At 48.8% G+C, this 17109-nt stretch overlaps 1 protein-coding gene across 2 annotated transcripts in view; it reads right to left on the minus strand.

Annotated features, from left to right (window-relative positions):
• LOC101785354 (wall-associated receptor kinase 2-like) overlaps nt 1–15155 on the minus strand; it is a 17185-nt gene extending 2030 nt beyond the window's left edge. The window contains exons 1-2 of one of the 2 annotated variants that reach the window (XM_004962586.3): nt 14168–15155; nt 2377–2541 (exon numbers count right to left, since the gene is read on the minus strand). In XM_004962586.3, coding sequence (XP_004962643.1) covers nt 2377–2541; nt 14168–15098 — 1096 coding nt within the window. In that variant the 5' untranslated portion in view covers nt 15099–15155. Of the gene's footprint in view, nt 1–2376; nt 2542–11730; nt 13337–14167 lie in introns of those variants that run through there. The other variant, XM_012844874.2, reaches the window with a different exon arrangement.
• Between the last annotated feature and the right edge of the window lie 1954 nt (nt 15156–17109).

Below are 17109 nucleotides of genomic sequence, written 5' to 3' on the forward strand. Positions count from 1 at the left end.
TCCTTCTTTTAATTCAGCTCTGTCTTTGAACTGATTTTTTATTCTTGATCAAAATTAATGGTAGACGTATTCTCTGTGTGCCATCACTGAAAGTTGACTAGGATTAGTCATAACGTTCTGCTTCCTTTTTTCCAAGCTTGTGGATAGTAGTAGAATGGTGATTAGGCAACAGAGGTAAGGTGACTTCCTTTGACCTTCTTCCACAAATTTAGGACAGCGAGGGAGGGGGGCCAGTGCGGAGATGGAGAGGGAGGCGGAGGGAGGGTGAGAGGATAGGGCCGGCTAGCGGATGGAGTGAGGGAGGGGGCCGGTGCAAATTAAAGTACTTGCGCGTAGACGGAGGGAGGCGGAGGAAAGCTTTAGTACTGGGTGGAGGTTCTACCCAGTACTAAAGGGGGTCAGGGGACTTCTCGGGAACTATCCATTAGACCCGGTACTAATGCTGATATTAGTACCGGATCAAAATGCAACTGGTACTGAGCCTCGGGATAAATGATCAGTTTACCAGTAGTGTGTGAAGGAAAAGCTAGCTAGCACTACTACCGAACAGCCACCGATAGTACATATGAATTTGTACATCGGCAGATGTTGTCATTTCTATATAGGCGGGCGCGTCATAGACAACACACACACATATATATATATATATATATGATGAATTTATACCGTTTATACCGTCTGCTCCAAACAAGATCCCACAGTATAAATGCATTTGTGCCGTTAGTTGTTCTTACAAAGCGTCATTTGTATAGTCGAATTGTAAATCAAACGGCAACATTTTATCATAGTAGCTGTATTATAATCACAGACACAACAAGAATACCATCAGAATGTTCTTGGCTGAACACTGTACGTTAAATTTGACCAGTACATACAACTTGGGCACATGAAATTTACGATTTTATGGCGAATAGTGTGAGCACCATAAACATTACTTACATTATTCCCGAACATAGATAGTTTGGTCAATGTAACTACACTGGAGTGAACTATCTTCTACATGAACAACATCGAGTGAACTATCTTCTACATGAACAACATCAAATTAATGGTTGCTGTTGATTAGCTGTAATTAGAGTCAATCAAATAAGCGTGGTGGTGGAAGCGTGGGAGAATCTAGCCACCAGAGTTCAAATCGTTCACAAATTCACGAATTAATAGTATTTTATCCTAGTCGATGTTCATGTCTATATTGGCAAAATTTTACACTTTGTTCTCCACTGGCCCCGAAGCTACAACGCAAGCCTTGGTCCATCCAGCTAATGATAGACTCGTGTCATTGTGTGTGAGAGAGGAGAAGACATGCTAAGTTGTCCTAACCTCAGTACCTAGAATTTCTGTTCCTTGTTATTTCCATCACCTATATGGCTACATATCTCCTTTGTCATATAAAGTTTTTTTTTATGTTATTCTTGTCCATTGAAATAATTAAGGGCACATGATGTTTATCTCTTTTTTGTGCATATATTTTAATTCTTAACAGATGCAAAATTAATTTTCTTGCACACCAAAGATAACTAAAGAAACAAATTGTGACAGCTTGTACCCTATAGGACGTTGAAAAAATCATAGTGTATCATGCCGGTGGCGGAGGGGGAATGAGATCCTCTAAAAAAATAGTACTGTTGGCCCCTCTAACAATGAAAAAAACGAATTCCTGGCTCTCCCCTTATCATACCACTTATCAATCAGCTGATAAGTTATTTCTACCTTTTTACCAAAAAAAGTTTTTTGGATCAAATAGTAATTAAGAAGCAAACTAATAAACAGACATAAATTTTCTACATGGTTATTATAGAATTCTTCTCTAAAATAGATCTTATATATTATTGTCTTCATTCACTTTTGAAAGATTGTGCTCGTCTAATTTGCAACGTTAACGTGTCCTTTATGGGAATCTGTTGTACTTGGTTGGTTATTGGAATTTTGGTCCTCTAGCTTGTGCTGAATTGTATGATTAACCAATCAGTTCCTAAGAGTTAGCTGGAAGCAGAAAAAGAATCTCATATTCCAAACGTGTCTTAAATTGAGGGTGAAGGTCCTCCAAGGGAAGATAACTAATTCACTACGAGAATGTTTATACCTTTTCCACCATAAATTGCCATACTAGTGTGGGGATGACATGTAATGAAAAGGAATTTTTAAAATAGAAGAGAGTTCAGATTTTGCATTAGAAAAAGAATTTATTAATGTTCGCACAAACATAACGTTCTTTAAATGTAAAGATGGTACATGCTGAATCAAATTAGCTCGTTGAGTGGATTTAAAATAAGAAATCCGAAAACAGATAAAGCTATTTTTGCAACACAACGAAGGTTGATTATATTGCGGCATTACTAGAAGAGAAAACTAAAAGGATGATGGATCAATATATACCTATGAGAAGCTTTGCTGAACCTGAAAGTCTTGGATGGCAGGAGTTTTCCTTTGGATCGCCATCACTCTCGTAACCTAGACCACACATGCATTGATAAGATCCCTCGGTGTCCTTGCAAACACCATGACAAGGAAACTCTTCCAATCGTGTACACTCATCTATATCTGCATGAATCATCAGGATGAATCAGTATATATTTTACAGTCTATATGTCCAAGTAACACAATTCATTAAATTGCTTAATTTCCACCTGAAGATTTTTATAATTAGAGTATACAAGCAATATGTATGTGTTTTCTTAGGTTAGAATTTGTAATCTTCCATGTACTCTTTCAAAATTTGAAAAAAAAAATCTTCACTTGATCAAAGGAAGAATACGTGCCAACATATTTGTTATCATTTCTGAGATATATTGAAAAAAGTTTTGGAATTCAAACGACCACTGATGGAGACGTGATCAATATCTAAGTTGGAGTTCTCGACGAGATCTAAAATTCGTCATTGCCAATTTTTTATTTAAGATTGTTTAGAGTTTCAAATATGTGTTACAAGATTCTCAGAGGTCAAGCAAAAGAATAGCATCCCTCGTCTAATCCAGATACTATGCTTTTATAGTTGATATGGTAAGAAGGTTACGTGTGGGAGGTCCCGGTTTTGAATTCTATATATGCTACGCATGTGTGTGGAAATCCATTTTAGCCACCTATACAAATGGTTTTATAGTGTAGTGATATATATCACATAGGAAAAATTCCAATCTGATACCCTCAAGTATGGGTAACCCCTAACCTATTAAAAGGTTTATATAACCCCTTTTCTACTAAACCGGGTCAAAACACATACATTTGCATAATTGGCTGGTTTACATATACTGGTTTTGCTGATTGGATTGACACATCAGCCACCTATGCGGCAAGTAAGTTTAGGCCCAGAATACCTCTCCCCAGCAAAAGCGCTAATCCAACCCCCTCTCCATCTTTCTTTGGTTTCTCGCTTGAGCCTAGCTCTGCCATCGCCGGTTGCGAGATGCACGTGCTCCTGGTGCCCCTGTGCTTCTGCTCCCAGTAGTTCGTGTCTCTGTGCGGTAGCTAGCCCTACTACCGACGCTGCCTGCTGTTGCGCGACGCACGGGCTTCAGGACCTAGACGCGGCACCTGGCCCTGTGCCGCCGCGGCCTGCTGCTGCACGGCGCATGAGCTTCACGGCCTCCACACGGCACCTGGCCCTACCTCGGTGTGGAGCGAGGGATGAGAAGATGCAGATGTCGATCCTAGTAAGTAAATCAGGTTTTGAATTCCACCAAATCATCAAGACCGGTTCCAATTATGTGTTGAAGGTGTGTTTTGATCCGGTTTAGTAAAAATGGGGTTAAGCGAACTTTTTTTTTTTACTTTAGGGGTAGTAAATTGAATTTTTTCTTATAACATACTAGTTGTGTTGGGGAATCGGCCCAAGATCGCGGGTCGGACAAACTGTTCCCGCCAAAACACTTCTGAAGGTACGGAAGCCCCATTTTCCCACTAGGAGAGATCATCCTCTTTTCCCTCGCCCTCCCCAGCTGCCTAGATTCGGAGGGCGAGGAGCCATGGAAGCAGGGGAAGGGGGCCTCGGAGCCTCCAGGGGTCCTTTGGACCCAGTGTTCGAGAGTTTGTAGCTAGCTCCAAAGTCCCCGACGGAGCGCGACGGGAACGGGATAGCCGGCAGAACCACAAAGAGGGTAAAGGGCTTGGCCAAGCCCTTCGGGAACCCTCCGACTCCCCTGGAAGCTCCGCCCCTCTAGGAAGGGCAAATAAGGAGCCCCAGCGCTACCCCCCGAGGGGCCCTCCGGGAGAAAGAACTTTAACTTTGTGCATCACCTAAAGAATGCGCCCGTGTTAGTCTTAAATACGGAAGCTGACGCGTCCACCCTCAGCACGGGAAGCCTTGGCGAAAGAGATGCCACGTTAACCCTAGGTACGGAATGGCTCCGTACTCAGGGTAAGGTTTAGACCCTGCTGCCCCCATGGACGTACACTGGTGGGTCCAGGGTTGGAGGCACCGTACCGGGGGCATATGGGTCTTTTACTCGAAAAAGTCCCACTCCCTTAGGCTATAAATAGGAGATCTAGGGACTCACTCAAGACACAACATTCTAGCCACTTAAGCTCTCATGGACAGGAGCCTTGTCCAAGAGCCACCCTCTACTGTTTGGGTATTTTGTAACCACCAAAAGTTGGCTCCATTCGTAGGGAAGAGAGTGATTGAGAAGCCACATTGCGCTGCAGCGACGGAAGGGGAAGGGAGCCGCAGACCTTTCAATGGATCCCCTCCCCACTATGACCACCGACCCTTCTAAAGCCATAGCCCTGGAGAGCGGGGTGGCTACTGGAGCCGACCCGGAGAAGGTCGACCTGGGAGGCGAGGAGGAGTTAGCAGCGGTTAGTGATGATGACCTGGAAGCTAAGGAAAACCTCCTGGCAGGGAAGGAGTAGATGGGAGACATCTCTGACCTTGAGGTGGCCAGATCCATGCAGGAATGGCTGACCGGGGAGGAGGAAGTCGAGGCAGACGAGCTGCAGGTTCAGCTGGAGCAAGCGCAGAAGGCGAAAGAATCGAGGGAGATGGCCAGCCGGGAAGCCATCGACAAGGAGGCTCGGGCTAGGGTAGGAGGAGTACCTGCACCGAAGAGCCAATGCCATGTGGAGGGCCAGGGAGCTCTGAAAGGAGCTAGACACTCTCTGGTCGACCAAGACCCATCGGGACACCTTCGGGAAGGGGAGCGTCGGAGATCCGGTACTACCTGCCAGCTAGGTCATCTCCGACAACCACACTTGTCGGAGCACGATCTACGACCTCAAGTCCCCCTATCTCCCAGCCTCCAATCCATTAGCTGGCCTTGGGGATTCAAGATGCTGTAGATCGCCCCCTACGACAGGAAGATGGACCCCAAGGCTTTCATCATAAGCTTCAAGGCCGCCATCCAGTCCATCACGCGGGGATGAGGCCATCATGGCCAAAAGCTTTGTGATGGCCGTGACGGGCATCACTCGCACCTGGTACACCACCCTCGAGGTCGGAAAAGTTTTCTACTAGGAGCAGCTACGGGAAGCGATGCTCGAAAATTTCCAAGGGAACTACGATGATCCGTTCACCTCGGGGCACCTCTTCGCTGTTAAGCAAGAGAGGACGGAAACACTTTGGAGTTTCGTCAAGCGCTTTATCAATGTGAATGAAGTGTCAGGCCAGCGGTCTAAGTGAGAGGACCATCATAGACCCCACCTAGGAGGGGCTGCGCAGAGGATGAAGAGCTCCGTGAGGTGCAACGCAAGCTTCCAGCGGAGGGTTCGCCAAAGAAGCAGGAAAGGAAACACCACGACTCCCCTCCGGAGCACCCCCGGGAGAAGGAAGGCCAGCGCCGATGATGAGATCACCCTCAGGGCCCTTATTGGAAGGTCCAAATAGTGGAGGCCTCCCAAGGATGGGAGGAATCCTAGGGGGATCAAAAGAGGGAGAGAACTTCCGACACCCGGAAAACCTCCTCCACCCGGGGTACCAGGCCACAAGAAGAATCGAGCCAGGCTTGTTACGGGGAATTGCCGAGGCCATACTGCATCGTCCATCAACACTAGGGGGGCACACAACATGGGAGTGTCCCTCCATTGATAGCTGCAAGGCCGAGGCTGCCGCCTCCGCCTAGAAGACCCCCATAACCGGGAGGCCCGTCATGTACACCATACAACATCCGCTGATGCGCTGGGTCGGAGCACCCCCGCAGCCAATGCCGCACTTGACCCATCCCTAGCCACACGTGGCCCCGTACGGGCTACCGCCACCGCTACCACCACGACCGAGGCAACCGCAACCCCCCTCCCCCTCTCCCCCCCCCGGCGATCCTGAAGCAAGAAGCTTCCACTCGGGATGTGCAACACATGGTGGGATCTCACCATGTGGTCCTGCCCATCTCCGGGGGATCCATACAACCCCTAGAGTCCAAGCGTTAGTGGCGCGCGTACATGCGGGAAGTCCAGTATGTGGCCTCGAGGTCATAGGTCCTACTCCCCTACTACACCACCATCCTGATCACCTTCAGAGCGGAGGACTACAATGTGCCTTTCTACCCCCACGCTGATGCCTTCATCATCTCGGCCAACGTTGTCGAGGTGGAAGTCCAATGCATCCTCATTGAGGGGGGGTGCTCAGTGTACCTCCTCTTCACCTTAGCCTTTGATCAAATGGGACTCTCCCGCACCCAGCTCACCCGTGTTAGAACCCCTTTGTGCTGCTTCAAAGGGTATGCGATCGAAGCCCTAGGCCAGATCAGCTGCCGGTGTCCTTCGGCCTCGGCGAGTATGCCCGCACAGAGGACATCATTTTTGACATAGTGGATGTGCCTTACCAGTACAACGCCATATTGGGGAGGCGCCTCCTCAATGCCTTCTACGCCATCCCTCACCACAGTTTCCTATGCATGAAGCTACCAGGATCGAAGGGGTCCATCAAGGTGTTGGGGGACCAAAAGCAGGCCAGGCTCATCGAGATCGGGCGCGCCCTGGGGTAGAGGGAAGTCAACGAGCTGGCCTCTACACCGCCAGAAGAAAGCAAGGCCCCCTCGTCCACCCGTTATGTTCTGAAGGCCCACCCCAAAGGGGAAATTAAGACTATGGCACTCTAGCTAGAGTAGCCTGAAAGAGTGATACAGCTAGCGACCCACCTCCCGGAGCAAATGGAGGCGGCCCTCCTCGACTTCCTTCAGGAAAATTAAGACGTTTTCGCCTGGACCCCCTCCGACCTCCAGGGGATCGATCGGGACCTTATCCAGCACCACCTGACCATCGACCCAAGAAGAAGCACCACAAGTAGAAGGTGCAGAAGATGTCAACGGAGCGAAAGGAGGCGGCTCGCGTGGAGGTGTGCAATGCTTGATGCAAACGTGATCCGGGAAGTCATCCACACGGAATGGCTCGCCAACCCAGTCTTGGTGAAGAAGAGAAATGGCAAGTGGCAGATCTGTGTGGACTTCACTGACTTGAACAAGACATGCCCAAAGGATGATTTCCCCTTCTCCTGCATTGATCAAATCGTCAACTCCACGTCTGAGAGTGAACGGCTCAGTTGTTGGACGCCTACTCTAGGTACCACCAGGTGTGGATGGTGGAAGATGACAAGCCTCACACCAGTTTCATCACTCCATTCAGAACATATTGTTTTGCACGGATGCCTTTCGGCCTCCGGAATGCCGGGGCAATGTTTGCACGACTGGTCTAGCTGGTTTTTGATGCCCAATTTGGGAGGAATCTGGAGGCCTACGTGGACGACATCGTTGTCAAAAGCAAGGACGAGCAAGGCCACCTCTCCAACCTACGGGAAACTTTCACAAACTTGCAAAGGATGGGACTGCGCCTCAACCCTGAAAGTGCACCTTTGGAGTCCAATCCGGGAAGCTACTAGGTTACCTTGTCTCCCAGAGGAGGATTGAGGCGAACCCCGACAAGATCCACGCGATTCGAGGGATGGAGGCCCCGATCAACGTGCATGAGGCGCAACGCCTGATGGGATGGCTCACAGCGTTGGGCCACTTCATCACAAGATCTGCGGAAAGGAGCTTGCCCTTCTTCTAGGCGCTTAGAGGCTCAAATCCTTTTCGCTGGACGGAGGAGCAACAACAGGCCTTTCGCGAGATCAAGCAGTACCTTGAGCACCCGAAAGTGCTCACGAGCCCCACCCCCGTTGCATCGCTCCTGCTCTACATCGCCACAATAGAGGGCGCGGTCAGCGTGGTCCTAGTGGAGGAATGTTCCTGAGGGGGGAAGGAGGAGCAGGCCCTAGTGTACTATGTTTCCGAAGCATTGGTGAGGGCCAAGTTGCACTACACCAAGCTGGAAAAAATAGCATACGCCGTCGTCATGGCCTCCCGCAAGCTCAAGCACTACTTCACCTCGCACCCCATCACTGTCCCAACGTCATACCTGCTTCATGATGTCTTCGAGAATCGGGAGGCCATTAGGCGCATCAGCAAGTGGGCGGTGGTGCTGGCGCCATTCATGCTTTCATTCGTCTCTCAGAGCGCCATCTAGTCTTAAGCTCTCGCCGATTTCATTACCGACTAGACACCAACTACACCCGCTGGTGGCCCCTTGATAGCCGAGCTGACATGGACCACTTTCGTCAACAGCACGTGGAGTGCCTCCAGCACGGGGGTCGCGTCGATCCCATTCTCCCCTTCCAGACAAGAGATCTGGTACGCTCTCTACCTCGACTTCCCCTGCACCTACAACACGGCGTAATATGAGCCGCTCGTTGTTGACAATCGTTAAGTACCAAATATGATCGTCAATATACTCAAGAATAAAGAAGGATTGGCATTTCTTACACGTATATTTGGTTTTGAATAATGCAGTTCCACTTGTCCTTAAAGAATATTTGGTTGCAGGTGAAATAACACAAAAGGATGGAGAAAGCACTCTCTATGGATCCAAGAAACATGCTTCTAACCAATGGGAGGTTGCCACGTGTGCATCCCATGGATTGAAGGGCCCACAAACTACCACAGCCGCCTCAATCCACCAGTTAACACACACAACCACCATTGGGACCCACCAGGAAGTCATCCAGAGAAAGGCGGTTGTGAGGCGGGCCTACAGGGGGTCAGCCTCTCAGGGCTTCGGCCGAATCGCCGATGCCTCCCCTTGTCTCCAGCCTCCACATTGTGACAGTTTACGTCGGTTATGGGATATTCCCTGAAGATTTCCTTGTAGAACCGCTTCTTGGAGCCTATAAATATGAGGGGAGGGGCTCCACTCTAGGACACACACACCACTAGTGAATCATTCTCTACCTCTTAGTTTCCAAGTTAGTGGAGTTAGGCTAGCGTAGCTCTCCTTCAGGTTTCAGGTCTCCTTGGAGTCTAGGGTATGGCTCTTGTATCTTTTATTCCTAGGTTGACTTTATTCTATTCAAAGTATACATCTTCTTTATATAGTGTTGTGCTTGGTTCTTATATGCTATGTTGATGTGCTAGGCTTATACACTCGTATGCTAGTCATATACCTTTGCTATCATAGTATAGCCTTATATTCGCTCATGTATGCCTTGAGACCATGCTTCAATACATACTCTGTGTGCATATATACCTTGTATAACTTAGTTGATCTATGTTTCAGCATCGGTTCAATGGTCATTTCTATGACGGCTTCAGCCCTTATCACAATAGCTCGGGTCAGCTGGAGTGTTGTTAACAATTGAAGCATGGTGCTTGGATTGCTTAGCATCATTGTATATGAGTTTGCCCCACGGGCCGCAGAGGTTGGCCATAGGCGGTGGCAGCTCTTTTGGTCCTTTGTAATCCTCCACATTTGGGTACGCTGTAGGAGTTCATAAATTAGCATAAACTTTGCCGGATGGAACTAGTACGGGTACTTTCTCCCCAGGCACAGGCCTGAGTTCTCTACAATATGTATGTATGTTATGCTTATATGATTTGTGCAGTATATAGGAAGTACATATGAACCTAGAGCTAACTCTTAGTCCTTCTCCCTAGCTTAGTTATCAGAGTACTATCTCTATCCATCTATGGTATACTCATATGCATAGTGAACTCTTTTGACCTACCCACCTTCCTTTGGGAAATACGATACCCTTGGGAATACTCTTGGGTGAAATGCTACAACGGTATAATTGTGCGCTTGTGGATTTATTCATAATCATTAAATATACCAACACTCATCCTTGCGCTACAAAAATCATTAGCCTTGGGGGCACGACACCTCCTCATCAAGAGTGACTGTCAAGTCGTCACGCTCTAGGTGGAGAAAGAGTACCAAGCCCGAGAGCTCAAGGTGGTGGAGTACCTCCGACTGGTTCGAAACCTGGAATGAAAGTTTTGAGGTTTCACTGTCATGCACATCCCTCGAGTAGAGAACGAGTCCACTGATGCTTTGGCCAAAGCAGCCGCTCATGGGACTCCGCTTTCCCCGGAGGTCTTCTACCAGGTGGCAACCACTCCCGCAGTCGCAATGGAAGCAGACGGGACGGAGGTGGCCATCATCTACAGTGAAGATTGGCGCTCCCCCATCATTGCATTCCTCGAAGAGTGATACGTGCTGGAGGATGGCACAGAGGCACGTCGTTTGTAGCAACGATGCCGCAACTACCAGCTCATCGTATGTGCCCCCCTCCTCTGGTGCATCCTAAGGGAGGAGGGCTGGTAGTTGCTCGAGGAAATGCACGCCAGACCTTTTGGGGTCATGCGATGTCCAGGTCCCTCGTCAGGAAGGTCTTCCGGTAGGGATTCTACTGGCCTACGGCACTCCAGGATGCATAGGAGATCGTCAAACAGTGCGATGCCTGCTAGAGGATGAGTAAGATGAGCCGCCTCCTAGCAATGTTTCTCCAGCCCTTGGCTCCAGTCTAGCCCCTCTCTCGAGGGGGGCATTGATATTGTAGGGCCCCTTCCCACCACCCTAGGTGGCTTTCGATTTGTGGTGGTGACCGTCAAGTACTTCTCTAACTGGGTGGAAGCAGAACCAGTCACCACGATCAAGGCTGCCAACATCATCAAATTTTTCTGGAAACGCATCATCTACCGCTTTGGGGTACCACGGCAAGTCACCGTAGACAATGGAACTAGTTCGACTCGGAACACTTCCGTCACTACTGCAGACTAAGGTCTGCTTCACCTTGGTGTACCACCCGCAGTCCAATGGGGCATGCGAGTGCACTAACGGCAGCATCTTTGCGGCGCTCAGCAAGCACATCTTCAGGGAGTCCAAAGGCATGTGGGCCGAAGAGATTCCAAACATCCTATGGGCTCTACGCACCGCTGCATCACGCCCCACTGGTTTCACCCCGTTCTGACTCCTGTTCGGGGAAGAGGCCATGACTCCCGAGGAGGCATCCCTCAACTCCCTCCAAGTCACACACCTAGCCGACAGTGAGCAAGTTGCAGGGTCATGGTGTTGTTGCAAAGCAAAGGGTCCAGCCATGCCTAGGTAGAGAAGGTGGGACTTGGGGCAGTTGAGCCGTGCCATGCCGGCCCTCTCGTGCCATGGGCCGCTTCATGTCTAGACTTCTAGGCACGGAAGGCACATCATACGATGCCAATACAGCATGACAACTCTTTATCTAGGCACAAGCACAGACAAATTAACTTCATGTCGTGCCAGCTCAAACACGATCCTCGGAATACATGTACTTGTCTTCTTTGCTTGCTAATCCACTAGCCTATCGCATTCTATGTTCTTGTACGGTAGAAATTAACTTTAAAAATTAATGTAAAAATAAACCTTATTATATAGACATTTGTAGGTGAATGTGAGGATTCTTGGTGTAGAGTATATTTGGTAGTTGTAGATATACATATCGTAGACTACCACATGTATATGAGGCAAAGTCTCTGTACTCTATATATATTGGCTGAGACGTCAGTGCAATACAATCCATCCATTATACACAATGTATTCTTCCTACATATTTCATGAGTTCAGGTTATGTTCCTTGGTGACAAACCCTAGCAGCCACATCCAGGCAGCACCTCGAGGCTTCACGGCTGATCCAGTTGATCTCGCCGCATAATCGTCTTCAAGCAGCAACAGCAAATCGGAGTGGTTACTGAAGGCACCGTCGGGGGCCTCCGCCGCCTGGGGGCCCGCAAATTTGGGTGCCACTTGCTCATCCAGCAACCTTCGTTGATGGGTCTGCCGCCGCCAGGAAGCCCTCTACCGATGTTATCGAGGGGACCCTGCCCTGCATGCCGCTGTCGTGGGGCCTTCTGCCGCTATCATCGGAGACACCCCGCCCAAGGGCTATGCTGCGTGCGCACCCTTGGAGGGGTTGTACTCCCGTGGCACCCACCGCACGTCGACTTCGCATGTCTCTTCCTCGACATCGTCACCGGCAATCCTTCTCCAACACCCGTGTGGCCCGGGTTGGCGTATGGTGCATGTAGGGGCCCCTCCCGCAACGTCATCAGGCCCCTCCACCACATGGTCTCCACGTCGATCGTCCCAACTTGCCGCAACCACTTCCTGTGGGTGCACCACCACTGACATGAGGGTTGCGAGTGTGTCGCTTCTTCGAGCAGTAGCGCCGCCCTCCCTGGTCCTTCCCGCTGTTGCATCTGCATCACCGTTGACTACGTCCTTGACCACGTCTATGTCATCTTCTTTGATAGCATCTATGACCTCATCCATGACTACGTCATTGGGCGTGCATGGTCTTCCTCAAGCTGTTCAAGTTCTTCGCCACCTCCTTCAAGCTCTGCTGCCGCATCATCCAGATCATTAGGCCTTGCGCTAGATCATTTGGGTCTACCTTCTCTCTTTGTCCAGCATAGACTCGTCATGCGCATTGTCGTCTCTGCCCCCCAACTTCGTCTACTCCGACCACGGGCTGCATCGACACCTGCTACCCCCACGTCATTTTGTGCTTGGAACCATCCTAGAGGCCTCCTCTGCTATTCCCTCAGAAGCTAGCACACAATTGTCCCTCTACCTTGCACGTTCAGTATTGGTAACACTGATGTGTACCTAGCTTTTTCCCCAATGCATCCTTGGGTCTAGGGAACCTAGAGATGTCTCGACTATAGCGACTTGACTGCATCAACCTCGGCATCGACCTTCTACCTCTACGACTACCTCGACGTGTCACCGTCTTCTTATTTGGCATCTTTCCCTATGCACCACCATCCTCATGGCGCCTCCTCGTGCGCTCGTGGCTTCATGTGCAGATCCCTCATCTTCGGCAACCTCGACAGCTAAACAGCTACCCTATGCATGGCATCCTCGACCACGGCTATTTAGCCTCATCTTGGCTACCTCGATATCGGCAAAAAGGGCTATCATCTGCATGAGTTACTTGCCGGTTTTCTCTGCAGTCGTAGCATCCACATCGCGCCAACATTCTAACTGCAGGGTGATGTTAGTCCATCAGCTTGTACCTTCGGCTTCTTCTCCAGTTTCAGCGTCTACGGTGCTCCAGCTGTGACTGCGGGGAATGTTAGAGTGTATTTGGTAGTTGTAGATATACGTATCGTAGACTACTATATGTATCCAAGGAGCCTTGCCCCCTAAGTCTCTGTACTCCATATATATAGGCTGAGACCTCAATGCAATACAATCCATCCATAATACAAAATCTATTCCTCCTACACTCGTGGCCATATGGATGGCAGCATATTTCATTGCTTTATGAATGATCGTTGCATGATTCTATACATGAAAAATAGATTTTGTGATTTCATTTCTATGTCGTGCTATATTGCACAACGAACTAATATTGCAAATATAGACTACAAAGGCACTAATGGGCAATTTTCGTGTCGTGTAGGTCCAAGATACGTGCCGTGCCGTGTCGCCTATCGTGCCTAAATCCTAGGCATGGTACGGTCCAAAATTTTATCGTGTGGTGCCGTGCTTCAGATCGTGTCAAAGTGTCGTGTTTCGAGCGGCCCACAAATAGCACGACCCAAGTCCTGGCTCTACGTGTATTGGGATTTTGTATATCTCTCCTTGCAAACTATACCGGAGCTATGGTTCATTTTTTCCCGTTTTGTACTGAGATTTTTGGAGGCCGAAATTATTGCAAATCATATGAAGGAGCACGTTTTATTTGGTGCTCGGCCGGATCAGTTTGATTTTTGTGCTCGTGTGATGGTTATTACGGCCACCAGGGCCCATGTCGATGGCAGATATGACCTCCGGTACAAAACTGTCTGTACAGCTAGTTGATTAATTGAGTTCCGTTGGGTTTATACATATAACATAACCGCTATTACGATCTGAAGTTAGCATAATTAATGTAAAGCAGATAACTTACTGGTGCATCCACCCCTGACGTAGGGGTTCCCCTCGTAGCCTTTGGTGCAGTTGCAGACGTACCCACCATTGGCTGAGTTGACGCACTCGCTGTGGTCGCTGACACAGGCGTAGCCGCCGCCGCCGGTGGGGCTCCTCGCCGCCTGTTCGCAGGACATGGGCACGGAGCCGTTGTCGCGGATGGCCCAGTCCAGGACCAGAGGCATGGTCTGGTCACGCGGCATGCTCGTCAGGTCGGACGCCCGGAAGGTGTAGCTGCCCTTCTCCACGATGAAGGCGTAGTCACAGGGGCAGTACTCCTGGTTGACGTGAGGCCAGCTGTCATTGTCATACCTCATGGACATGGAGTTGTCGGTGAGGCCCGGCGGGATGTCGACGTGGCAGCAGCCGATGCCGGCGCACGCGCCGTCGCGCGGGTCCCCCGAGTCGTTGCTGTAGGCCACGCACCCGGTGTAGTAGGCGTATCTGTAGCGGCCGCCCTCCCCGTTGCCGGCTTTGTTGTAGATGAAGGTGTTGCAACCGAGGACGAAGAGCTCGTTCTGGGTGTCGGAGATACGGTATACGCTCCGTGGGTTGAAGTCGACCTCACCGGAGAAACTCCCGGTGCTGGTTCCGTTAGGGCTGAAACACTGCCACGCCACCGGCAGCAGCACCCGGGCCTCCGGCCACGGCGCTACAGACAAGTTCAGCACCTGGACGGCACGGTTGTCCGCCGTTGCCAGCACCGGCACGTCGCCGGCGCTGCCGTTGTTGATGCATGAGATCTCGAAGTCTTTGCGGAAGCAGCTGGTGCCGATGCCGAATGGGTACGGGATGTCCACGCCTCCGCAGCTCCCCTGGCATCCCGGCAACGCGGTGGGGCTTCCGGCGGTGGCTGCCGTTGCTGTTGCTGCAAGAAGCAGTACCGACAGCAGGAACGATGGCGTCGACATCTTTCGAGGACTTGTCAACGATCAATGCGGCTTTTTGTGACTACGGGTGATTGGCGGCTCGCCAGTTTGATCGCCTGATGGTCTGCGGCGAGCGTTTAAATAGGACTATGGCAAGAGGCAGTCGCTGCAAGGAAAATGGTTTTAGACCATAATAATTTTGGTAATTAATTATAAAATAGTCGTTGGCAAATAATGCGTTTGCAAGATATATCTTTGTATGTGTTTTATAGGTGCCAATGATGAATTTCAAAACCACTAAAATTAGAAGAAAAAGAAAGACTTAGAAGAATTATACGATGTTCAAATGATAGTACAGAGAGTATTTTTCTAAGGCGTGCAAATGATAGTAATGAAGTCGGAACAAAGACATGTGAAGACTTGAAGCAAATTCTGCTGGAATTGTGCATCGACACATTCCACTAATTTATTTGATGACCATCTGTAATGTCACTGAATCAGTTGGTGACCATGAACAGCAGCAGAGCCAAGACAGCGTGCACTGTGACCACCGACCCATTCAGTGTGAACAGTGGGTTACCACCGAATCAGTTGTAGTGATCGGCTCGGCTCGCAATCGGCTCAAAATCACCTCTGGATGTTTTGGAGTATATTTGAGGCATCCCGACACATACGATGGGAACGGTATCCAGGGTAGCGAATGATTCGGTGACAATTGGCGAAGGAAGGAGAAGAAAATGAGCACGTGGGAGAAAGCAATGCTTCGTTATTTGCAAAGATGTCATGAAGATGCTGTTGTGGTGGATCAGAAACCTCCTTTTGGTGGTAGTTATGCTCCACCGCCGAACCCGAGTGTTTGAAGTCCACTTAGTACTACCGTTGCAGGAGGCACAAATAAACTACAAGATGAGGTTGGGTCAGCAAAACCTTCGTCTTCGCTGCCCAAAGATGCTTAAAGTCCTCCTAGATAGTACTTAATGGATGGTTTGTTGTAATGTATCATGTTGTTTTGGTCTGAAATTTAAATTTGTGTATTTCTATCTAAACTTTCAGCAACATTTGAGTTTGTTGTAGTGTATCATATTGTTTGGGTCTGAGATTTAAATTTGTGTATTTCTATCTAAACTTTTAGCAACATTTGAGTTTAATGGTATTTGTATCATGTTTGTATGTTTTATGTACAATTGTATGGATAATCAGAATATCTTTGGTTCGGTAATACTTTGTAGATGAATCGGTAATGGATGTACAACACAGAAACACTCCATGGAGTACATTAATAGCTTGCGTGGTTTTCTCGATCTAGTAGAATCCAACAAACCGCCGTCCGGTTTCATTTGTTATCCATGCAGAAATTGCAAAATTAAGAAGGATTACTCATCCAGAAAGACTATTCACGCCCACATATACAGTTCTGGATTCATGCCTAACTATTTTGTTTGGACCAAGCACGAGGAAAGAGGAGTTATAATGGCAGATGATGATGAAAAAGAAGATGACAACATTCCTAAATGGATTCAAGGAGTTGCCTTTATAGATGCTCCAATGAGCAAGGCAGAAGGTCCTGCAAAATGACATGGTGCAATGCCTTGTCAGCTTTGAGATGGTCTTTCCAGCTTCCTTCTTTAATATCATGACCCACCTTCTAGTCCACCTTGTTGAAGAGATTTTTGTTCTTGATCCTGTATTTATACACAATATGTTCCCTTTTGAGAGGTTTATAGCAATTCTGAAGAAGTATGTTCGTAATTGTGCCCGTTCAAAAGGAAATATTGCAAAGGGATATAGAACAGAGGAGGCCATTGAGTTTTGTGTTGACTTTATTGATGACCTTAGTTCCATTGGAGTCCCTATATCACGCCACGAGGGAAGCCTGAAGGGAAAGGGCACACTAGGGAGGAAAGTTCGGATGGACATCAATGAGGATACATTTCTTAAAGCACACTTCTTGGTCCTGCAACAATTATCCCTGGTCGCTCTATATATGGAGGAGCACAAGGCTATTGTACGGTCCTCAAACCAAGGAAAGACTGAGGCCTAGATTACATGTCAT

This window comes from Setaria italica, chromosome III (genome assembly GCF_000263155.2).
Source record: "Setaria italica strain Yugu1 chromosome III, Setaria_italica_v2.0, whole genome shotgun sequence".
NCBI lineage: Eukaryota > Viridiplantae > Streptophyta > Magnoliopsida > Poales > Poaceae > Setaria > Setaria italica.